General features: G+C 59.0%; 1 protein-coding gene across 2 annotated transcripts in view; it reads left to right on the top strand.

Moving 5' to 3' along the window:
- The first annotated feature begins 2,305 nt into the window (after window positions 1–2,305).
- rcl1 (RNA terminal phosphate cyclase-like 1) overlaps window positions 2,306–10,535 on the top strand; it is a 33,238-nt gene continuing 25,008 nt past the window's right edge. For both annotated transcript variants that reach the window (XM_041186810.1, XM_041186809.1), the window contains exon 1: window positions 2,306–2,450. In XM_041186810.1, coding sequence (XP_041042744.1) covers window positions 2,318–2,450 — 133 coding nt within the window. In that variant the 5' untranslated portion in view covers window positions 2,306–2,317. The remainder of the gene's footprint in view (window positions 2,451–10,535) is intronic.

Below are 10,535 nucleotides of genomic sequence, written 5' to 3'. Positions count from 1 at the left end.
GTACCCCATTCCAAGGGTAGATTACTTATAGGCAAAGCTGGCTGGAAGCAAGTCCTATACAAAATTGGATATGAGCCATGTCTACCAACAATTAGAACTGGATAGCATGTCGAGAGAATATGTGACTATTAACGCACGCAAGGGTCATTATCAGTACACACGCCTACCCTTTGGAGTATCGTCTGTATGTGTTATCTTCCAATAGAGAGTCTTTTGCAAGGACTCCCTGAGTGGTAGTTTACCTAGATGATGTTCTGATCACAGGGTCAACCAAGACCGAATACTGGGCTAACCTGGAGGAGGTGCTAAAAAGGTTCATGGAAGTCAACATATGATTAAAGAAGGAAAAATGCACATTTCAAGTACCAGAAGTTACTTACTTGGGTCACAGGATGGACGCCATGGGTTTGCATCCAGTAGAAGAGAAAATTCGGGCAATAAAAGATGCACCCTCACCATCCAATGTAACCAAACTCAAGTATTTCCTGGGTAAGGTAAACCACTATAGCTGCTTCTTGCCTAACTTATCAACTGTGTTGGCACCATTGGCCATGGAATTCGCAACAGGAAGAAGCTTTTGTGAAAGTAAAGAAACAATTGCACTTGTCTTGTTTATTGGTACACTATGACCCATTGAAAGAATTTGTATTAACTTGTGATGCCTCTTCTTATAATGTAGGAACTGTGTTACCATATAAAATGGATCAGAAAGGTCCATTGGCTATGTCTCGAGAACCCTCTCCATAGCCGAGAAGGGTTATTCCCAGCTAGAGAAAGAAGGTTTAACTGTAATATTTGGAGTAAAGTAATTCCACCAGTACCTGCATATCACCATTGTGTCAAACCATAAACCATTAGTTACCATGTTTTTGTTGATTGTGGATGCACATTCTACATGGATTGATGTGTACAAAGTCAAATTGCCAACATCGAGCACAACTATCACTGTCTTAGCATACATGGCCTACCGGAAATTGTCGTTTATGATAATGGTACAGTCTTTACCAGTACAGAGTTTCAGAGATTCATGAATCTGAATGGAATCATATTAAAATAGCCCCTTACCATCCCTCATCGAATGTTTTAGTGTAGGGAGCTGTGCAAACTTTCAAGTTTGGAATGCAAATGTTATTAGAAGGTACTCTAGAAACCCGATTTTCCCACATTCTTCTCAATTAACGTACAATGCCACATTCAACTACTGGTTCAACACTGCCTGAATTACTGATAAAATCTAGTGTTTCTAAATTTAGAGGGAAAGGTAGAGAGGAATCAGGGTAATCATAAATTGAATCATGATATTCACAGTAAAGCTCGCAGATTCAGTATAGTACTGTACAGACACAGTATTCGTGTGAAATTTCAGAAGTGGACCTTGCTGGGTTCCTGGAACCATTGTCTCAGAGACTGGTCCCTTATCTTTCAAAGTGCAAATGGAAGATAGAATTGTTTGTAAACACATGGACCATATTCGTTATAAAGAGACATTCCAACAGCCAATTATTCCGCCTGTGATTAACGTCGAACCATCAACTCCTGAGGTGACAGATTGATCTAGAATAGACATGCCCGATGTCTCTGTAGAGTTGCCAGACCCAGAACTGCTACTTTCTAATGATATGTCTTGTGCTGCAGTTCCAGATCCTGTTGAGGAACCTCAAGTGGTGGAGCTATGCCGCTCTAGCCATATAAGAGCACCTCAGAGACTTAATCTTTAATTACCTGAAGCTGTATATATGTATTTGTTGCTTGATATTCAAATATGCCCTATAAATAACTAAAGGGGGAGGAAATGTAGTAGATGAAGGTATAGCCTCTCCTGCTGTCAGGGCTCATGTGGTGTTCTTGGAAGCTCGGACCAATGAGCCCTAAATGCAGATAATCCAGAGGGTGGGGCTTCCTGATGAGAGTCTTGATTTAGAAGCATGTAGCATCTGAAAAGCTCTCTGGAATAAAGTTAATCTGTTTCCTGTCGAAACCTGTCCGCTCCTTCAAGGCATTACAGAAGGCATTACAAGTTTAGCCACATTATGAACACGCCCTACGTGGTTATCAGGTCCTAGAGTGAGGCTCCAACAGAGAGCTTCTGACTCTGAGGCAGGAACGTTAGCCATTGCACCTCAAGACCTCCTGTCAGGTACAGTCACCCTTCCCTTTAAATCTTGCGTCATCATCTGGGTTGAAGGGGCGGGGCTTGCTGTGAGGAGCTGGGGCTAACCTGTGACCACGATAGGGCGGGGTTTACAGTGAGGGGCGGGGCTGCACTGTGACCCGGCGGAGGGGTGGGGTTTGCGCTCCGCGTGTCCTGAGCAGGAAGATGGCGGGATCTAGCGCTTTTCGCTGGGAGGGCGCCGGGTGCCTGCGGATGAGGCTATCACTGGCGGCACTGAGCGGCCGGGCTGTGCGGATCTGCGGGATAAGGAGCCAGGAGCTGAACCCGGGCCTGCGGGGTGAGAGCGACAGGAGCGGAGGAGGAGGAATGAGGAGAGAGGAGGGGAGGAGGAGGGGAGGGAGAGGGGAGGAGGAATGAGGGGGGGGTTGGTGGGTGGGGGAGGAGGAATGAGGGGGGTGTTGGTGGGTGGTGGAGGAGGAATTTGGAGGGGGGGTGGTGGGTGGGGAGGAGGGGGGGGGTGGGGGAGGAGGGGGGGGTGGCGGGGTGGGGGAGGAGGAATGAGGTGGGGGGGGGCGGCGGGTGGGGGAGGAGGAATGAGGTGGGGGGGGCGGCGGGTGGGGGAGGAGGAATGAGGTGGGGGGGGCGGCGGGGTGGGGGAGGAGGAATGAGGTGGGGGGGGCGGCGGGTGGGGAGGAGGAATGAGGTGGGGGGGGCGGCGGGTGGGGAGGAGGAATGAGGTGGGGGGCGGCGGGTGGGGGAGGAGGAATGAGGTGGGGGGGCGGCGGGTGGGGAGGAGGAATGAGGTGGGGGGGCGGGTGGGGGAGGAGGAATGAGGTGGGGGGGCGGGTGGGGGAGGAGGAATGAGGTGGGGGGGCGGGTGGGGGAGGAGGAATGAGGTGGGGGGGCGGGTGGGGGAGGAGGAATGAGGTGGGGGGGGCGGGTGGGGGAGGAGGAATGAGGTGGGGGGGCGGGTGGGGGAGGAGGAATGGGGTGGGGGGTGGGTGGGGGAGGAAGAATGAGGGGGGTGAGTGAGGGGGGTAGGTCAGGGGATGAGTAGGGGAGTGGGCGTAGTGCAAGGGGGAGCAGAGAGGGTGGAGGAAAGTGAGGGGGTAGGGGGAGTGGAGGAGAGTGTGGGGGTAGGGGGAGTGGAGGAGAGTGAGGGGGATAGGGGGAGTGGAGGAGAGTGAGGGGGGTAGGGGGAGTGGAGGAGAGTGAGGGGGGTGGGGGAGTGGAGGAGAGTGAGGGGGGTGGGGGAGTGGAGGAGAGTGAGGGGGTGGGGGAGTGGAGGAGAGTGAGGGGGTGGGGGAGTGGAGGAGAGTGAGGGGGTTAGGGGGAGTGGAGGAGAATGAGGGGGTAGGGGGAGTGGAGGAGAATGAGGGGGTAGGGGGAGTGGAGGAGAGTGAGGGGGGTAGGGGGAGTGGAGGAGAGTGAGGGGGGTAGGGGGAGTGGAGGAGAGTGAGGGGGGTAGGGGGAGTGGAGGAGAGTGAGGGGGATAGGGGGAGTGGAGGAGAGTGAGGGGGTGGGGGAGTGGAGGAGAGTGAGGGGGTGGGGGAGTGGAGGAGAGTGAGGGGGTGGGGGAGTGGAGGAGAGTGAGGGGGTGGGGGAGTGGAGGAGAGTGAGGGGGTTAGGGGGAGTGGAGGAGAGTGAGGGGGGTTAGGGGGAGTGGAGGAGAATGAGGGGGTAGGGGGAGTGGAGGAGAGTGAGGGGGGTGGGGGAGTGAGGGGGGTAGGGGGAGTGGAGGAGAGTGAGGGGGGTAGGGGGAGTGGAGGAGAGTGAGGGGGGTAGGGGGAGTGGAGGAGAGTGAGGGGGGTGGGGGGAGTGGAGGAGAGTGAGGGGGCTAGGGGGAGTGGAGGAGAGTGAGGGGGGTAGGGGGATTGGAGGAGAGTGAGGGGGGTAGGGGGAGTGGAGGAGAGTGAGGGGGTAGGGGGAGTGGAGGAGAGTGAGGGGGTAGGGGGAGTGGAGGAGAGTGAGGGGGGTAGGGGGAGTGGAGGAGAGTGAAGGGGTAGGGGGAGTGGAGGAAAGTGAGGGGGGTAGGGGGAGTGGAGGAGAGTGAGGGGGTAGGGGGAGTGGAGGAGAGTGAGGGAGTAGGGGGAGTGGAGGAGAGTGAGGGAGTAGGGGGAGTGGAGGAGAGTGAGGGTGGTAGGGGGAGTGGAGGAGAGAGGAGGGTGGGGGAGTGGAGGAGAATGACGGGGAGGGGAGAGTGGGGGGGCAACTGTCGTGGGGGCGTCGGGAGGTGGGGGGGGAGTGACGGGAGGTGGGGGGGGAGTGACGGGAGGTGGGGGGGGAGTGACGGGAGGTGGGGGGGGGAGTGACGGGAGGTGGGGGGGGGAGTGACGGGAGGTGGGGGGGGGAGTGACGGGAGGTGGGGGGGGAGTGACGGGAGGTGGGGGGGGAGTGACGGGAGGTGGGGGGGGGAGTGATGGGAGGTGGGGGGGGGGGATGATGGGAGGTGGGGGGGGGGAGTGATGGGAGGTGGGGGGGGGTAGTGACGGGAGGTGGGGGGGGAGAGTGAAGGGGAGTGACGGGAGGTGGAGGGGTGGAGGGGAGTGACTGGAGGTGGGGGGACGTCGGGAGGTGGAGGGGAAGTGACGGGAGGTGGGGGGAGCGACGGGAGGTGGGGTGGAGCGACGGGAGGTGGGGTGGAGCGACGGGAGGTGGGGTGGAGCGACGGGAGGTGGGGTGGAGCGATGGGAGGTGGGGTGGAGCGACGGGAGGTGGGGTGGAGCGACGGGAGGTGGGGTGGAGCGACGGGAGGTGGGGTGGAGCGACGGGAGGTGGGGGGGAGCGACGGGAGGTGGGGGGGGAGCGACGGGAGGTGGGGGGGAGTGACGGGAGGTGGGGGGGAGTGACGGGAGGTGTGCGGGAGTGGGGGGGAGTGACGGGAGTGGGGGGGAGTGACGGGAGGTGGGCGGGAGTCGGGGGGAATGACGGGAGGTGGGGGGAGTGACGGGAGGTGGGGGGAGGGGTGGGGAAGATGGGCAATGTGGTAGGGAAAAGGGACCGGGGGAGGGGTGGGGAAGAGGTGGCGAGGAGGGAGTGGAGGAGAGTGACGGGGTAGGGGGAGTGGAGGAGAGTGGGGTGTGGGGGAGGGGTGGGGAAGAGGGGGGGAGCAACGGCGAGGGGCAAGGGTGGGAAGAGGGGCGAGGGGCAAGGGTGGGAAGAGGGGCGAGGGGGAGGGATGGGAAGAGGGTGGAGGGCTGGAGGGGAAGGGGTGGAGGGGCAAGGGTGGTGGGGAAGAGGGTCGAGGGGTTGGGGTGGGGAAGAGGGGCGAGGGGGAGGGAGGAGGGATGGGGAGGGAGGAGCAGGAACGAGGGAAGGAGGGGGAGAGGAGTGAGCTGGAGGGGAGTGGGAGCAGTGAGCAAGGGGGAGGAGAGGGTGAGCGGGGGAGGGAGAGAGGGGTTGAGGGGCAGGGGGAGGGTTGGGGAGAGGGTTACGAAAGAGTGAGAGGGTAGGGGGAGGGGGGAGTGAGGGTGGGGAATGGGAGGGGTGAGTGTGGCGAGAGGCGAAGGGGAAAGAGGGGAGATGGGATGGGGAGAGCTCGAGGGGGGAGGAGAGCGCGAGGCGGGAGGGGATGGGGAGGAGAGTGCGGAGGGGTGGGAGAAAGGGGGAGGAGAGTGCGGAGGGGTGGGAGAAAGGGGGAGGAGAGTGCGGAGGGGTGGGAGAAGGGGGGAGGAGAGTGCGGAGGGGTGGGAGAAGGGGGGAGGAGAGTGCGGAGGGGTGGGAGAAGGGGGGAGGAGAGTGCGGAGGGGTGGGAGAAAGGGGGAGGAGAGTGCGCAGGGGTGGGAGAAAGGGGGAGGAGAGTGCGCAGGGGTGGAGAGAAAGGGGGAGGAGAGTGCGCAGGGGTGGGAGAAAGGGGGAGGAGAGTGCGCAGGGGTGGGAGAAAGGGGGAGGAGAGTGCGCAGGGGTGGGAGAAAGGGGGAGGAGAGTGCGCAGGGGTGGGAGAAAGGGGGAGGAGAGTGCGCAGGGGTGGGAGAAAGGGGGAGGAGAGTGCGCAGGGGTGGGAGAAAGGGGGAGGAGAGTGCGCAGGGGTGGGAGAAAGGGGGAGGAGAGTGCGCAGGGGTGGGAGAAAGGGGGAGGAGAGTGCGCAGGGGTGGGAGAAAGGGGGAGGAGTGTGAGGGTGGGGAGGAGAGTGTGGGGGGAGAGCGGTTGAGGGGTTGGGGGAGGGGAATGAGAGAGTGACTGTGGGAGGAAGGGGAAGGGAGGAGTGGGGGTAGTAGAGTTGTGGGAGGAGAGGGGAAGGGAGAGGAGAGAGGTGGTGGGAGATTTGGGGAGTATAGGGTGAGGGTGAGGAGAGAGGGTGGGTTGGGGAGAGGGGTATGAAAGAGTGATTGGGTAGAGGGGAGTGGGGAAGGGGAGGGGGTGCGAGGGTGGGGGCGGTGAGGGGGGAGCGAGGGTGGGGGAGGTGAGAGGGGGGAGCGAGGGTGGGGGAGGTGAGAGGGGGAGCGAGGGTGGGGGAGGTGAGAGGGGGGAGCGAGGGTGGGGGAGGTGAGAGGGGGAGCGAGGGTGGGGGAGGTGAGAGGGGGGAGCGAGGGTGGGGGAGGTGAGAGGGGGAGCGAGGGTGGGGGAGGTGAGAGGGGGGAGCGAGGGTGGGGGAGGTGAGAGGGGGAGCGAGGGTGGGGGAGGTGAGAGGGGGAGCGAGGGTGGGGGAGGTGAGGGGGGAGCGAGGGTGGGGGAGGTGAGAGGGGGAGCGAGGGTGGGGGAGGTGAGAGGGGGAGCGAGGGTGGGGGAGGTGAGGGGGGAGCGAGGGTGGGGGAGGTGAGAGGGGGAGCGAGGGTGGGGGAGGTGAGAGGGGGAGCGAGGGTGGGGGAGGTGAGGGGGGAGCGAGGGTGGGGGAGGTGAGAGGGGGAGCGAGGGTGGGGGAGGTGAGAGGGGGAGCGAGGGTGGGGGAGGTGAGAGGGGGAGCGAGGGTGGGGGAGGTGAGAGGGGGAGCGAGGGTGGGGGAGGTGAAAGTGGGAGCGAGGGTGGGGGAGGTGAGGGGGGAGCAAGTGTGGGGAAGGGGAGAGGGGGAGCGAGGGTGGGGGAGGTGAAAGGGGGAGAAAGTGGGGGAGGTGTGAGGGGGGAGCGAGGGTGGGAGAGGTGAGGGGGGAGTGAGGGTGAGGGGGGAGCGAGGGTGGGAGAGGTGAGGGGGGAGTGAGGGTGGGGGGGTGGAGTGAGGGTGGGGGAGGTGAGGGGTGGAGTGAGGGTGGGGGAGGTGAGGGGGGAGCGAGGGTGGGGGAGGTGAAAGGGGGAGCGAGGGTGGGGGAGGTGAAAGGGGGAGCGAGGGTGGGGGAGGTGAAAGGGGGAGCGAGGGTGGGGGAGGTGAGGGGGAGCGAGGGTGGGGAAGGGGAGAGGGGGAGCGAGGGTGGGGGAGGTGAAAGGGGGAGAGAGTGGGGGAGGTGTGAGGGGGGAGCGAGGGTGGGGGAGGTGAAAGGGGGAGCGAGGGTGGGGGAGGTGAAAGGGGGAGCGAGGGTGGGGGAGGTGAAAGGGGGAGCGAGGGTGGGGGAGGTGAGGGGGAGCGAGGGTGGGGGAGGTGAAAGGGGGAGCGAGGGTGGGGGAGGTGAAAGGGGGAGCGAGGGTGGGGGAGGTGAGGGGGAGCGAGGGTGGGGAAGGGGAGAGGGGGAGCGAGGGTGGGGGAGGTGAAAGGGGGAGAGAGTGGGGGAGGTGTGAGGGGGGAGCGAGGGTGGGAGAGGTGAGGGGGAGCGAGGGTGGGGGAGGTGAAAGGGGGAGAGAGTGGGGGAGGTGTGAGGGGGGAGCGAGGGTGGGAGAGGTGAGGGGGAGTGAGGGTGGGGGAGGTGAGGGGGGAGCGAGGGTGGGGGAGTGGAGTGAGGGTGGGGGAGGTGAGGGGGGGAGCGAGGGTGGGGAAGGGGAGAGTGTGGCGTGATGCGAAAGGGAAAATGCTGGGGGCTGGGGAGGAGATTGCGAGGGGGGCTGGGGAGGATTGTGCGGGGGGGGGGGGCGGGGCTGGGGTGGAGTGTGCGGGGGGGAGGGGCTGGGGAGGAGTGGGGGAGGGGGAAGGGTTGGGGAGGAGTGTGCGAGGAGAAGGGGCTGGGGTGGGGAGGGGCTGGGGAGGTGTGTGCGAGGGGGAAGGGCTGAGAAGGGGAGAGTGCGAGGGGATGGGAGGGGAGTGCGAAGAGGTAGGGGAGGAGAGAGGTGAGGCTGAGGGGGAGGGGAGAGTGGGTGTGAGGAGGATGTGTGGCTGAGGGGGAGGAGGGATGGGAAGAGGGGGAGGGGAGAGTGGGTGTGAGGAGGATGTGTGGCTGAGGGGGAGGAGGGATGGGAAGAAGGGAAGGAGAGCGAGGTGCAGGGGAGAGGGGAGGAGGGAGTGAGTGATTAAGGGTGAGAGGGGGAGGAGAGAGTCAACGGGAGAGGGGGAAAGGTTGGGGGGAGGGCGGAGTGTGCGGTGTTGGGGAGGAACTCACTCCCGGCCTCGCATTGGGGATTGAAAGTTTCTGCTGTTGCTGATATGACAGCCGCGGTTACCGCGTGGAAGCGGCTCCTAGCTATAGTCAACTCTCCTCTTTACATTGGGCGCCTAATATTCAAACATTTGTTTATAAATGTATCTTATGGTGAGAGGAATGTGTTTTCTGGCGGGCTGTGATTCCCATTCCCTGATGCCTCGTGATCTTTAACAGGGGAGAGAAGGGGGCGATGACACATTGGATTTTCTCCTTGAATTAACTCCCAACCCCGCTCTCTGTTTAAACATTGGCAAAGGGATTTTTTTTGTTTTAAGTCGATTAGGAAGACGCACACTGACAGGCTGGTGTCGCTATGTTTCTGGCAGACCTATCCCTGTGTTTGATTTCATTCTTGGCCATCTTGAGAATAGACTGGGAGGTGCCTTTTTTTCTGTAGAGATGGAAGGATACGTGTTTTCTTTTTGGTCTTCATCTTTTAACTCAGGATCTCGGCTAGACTCCTGGTGCATTGTAGCTGTAGGAGATTGCAGCATTCAATCTGAAATGTGGCTCAGGCAGCTTTTTGACACGAGCCATATAATCCGCTGCAACATATGCTTGGGGTTTGAGGACACTGAAAGGAGGGAGCTTCGCGAATGCTGTTCAAAACTTGGGTTCCCAGAAAGCCTCCCCCACCCGACACACATTTGCGGGGCCCTGAGCTGGGTTAATGTTGGTATTCTTAATGTTGAGGCTGATGAGGTTTCTCGATTGGTAAGGTGCAGCAGTCTGTCAATGTTTGTCTCCTGAATCCTTTTCGTTTGTGTGGTGGGGGAGGGAGGCAGTACTGATCAAATGGGAATATTTTTTGATTGTGTTGCATTTCAGTGAGGTTCTTCTATTCTCAATATTAAAAATCCAAATGTTGAGGATGCTGAAAATCTGAAATACAAAAAATGCTGGAAATAATTAGCAACTTAGGCAACATCTGTGCAGAGGGAAAGTTACTGTTGCAGACTGATTTCCTTTCATCAGAACTTCAAATACAGAGGTAGGGGAAGCTGGGGAGAACAAAAGGAAAATAAGTTGGAAGGCAGGAGAGACTAAATGACAAAAAGGGCGATGTCCAGTGGCTGTAAAAAGCACTGTATAAATGCAAGTCTTTTCCTTATGGTGCAAGGCAAAAGGATATAGTAATTCCTTGCTTTAAGGTGCCTCGTTTACGTCATTTCAATTTAATGCATTTTTAATGGTATTCACATTTAGCGTTGTGGATTTACATTAAAGTAGTTTCACACTGGATGTGACCTGAGGTCGCATGACCTGATTGGTATCATTTTGGAGCAGCGTCTCCCGCTGGCCACCTCTCCAGCTTGTGGCTTACTTCCGCAACTCTGCAAGTCGAAGCTGCTCTCACTCCAGGTTGCTTCCTGCCTATCGCAGCTCATCTCCTAAGCCCTCGCTCAAAGTGAGGGTTCAGGTGAGGGAAGCGGCCAGCGAGAGGGCTGGGGAACTAGATTGGCAGTGAGCCGGAGATCAGGTAGCAGAGAAGGCAGTGAGTGGGAGAGGTGGCGTGCCAGAGGTAAGTAAAAGGAGCATATTTTATATTTATTTTAAAAGTTATTTCATTTATGAATATCATAATTTAGTAATGTACAGTTTTTAAACTTTCAGGGCAAAATGTTTTAATGGTTTTGTTTTCTGACAGGATAGGCTCTCTTGAATTACCCAAAGCTTTTACAATGGTTGTGATAGGAAAATCCGATTCACCTAATGTTTCATCTAAAACTGCACTTTTCAGGAGCATAGCTACAACATTAAGTGAGGAAATACTGGAGAGCAATGAGATGAGTAAAGAATCAAAATGGGTATAGAGGAAGTGTAAATGGGAATAGCAGAATCACTAACAGCTGCAGTCTGAAAGAAATAGCAACAGAGACCAAAGGTTATGATCTTTTGTTGAGTCTGAAAGCACCGAATCGAAAGATGAGGTGCTGCTTCTTGAGTGTAACTTGAGTTTCACATGATTTCAGGAGCCTGAG

This window comes from Carcharodon carcharias, chromosome 4 (genome assembly GCF_017639515.1).
Source record: "Carcharodon carcharias isolate sCarCar2 chromosome 4, sCarCar2.pri, whole genome shotgun sequence".
NCBI classification, from domain to species: domain Eukaryota; kingdom Metazoa; phylum Chordata; class Chondrichthyes; order Lamniformes; family Lamnidae; genus Carcharodon; species Carcharodon carcharias.
Note: the sequence above shows the minus strand (reverse complement) of the source record. Positions and strands in the feature narration are given on the sequence as shown.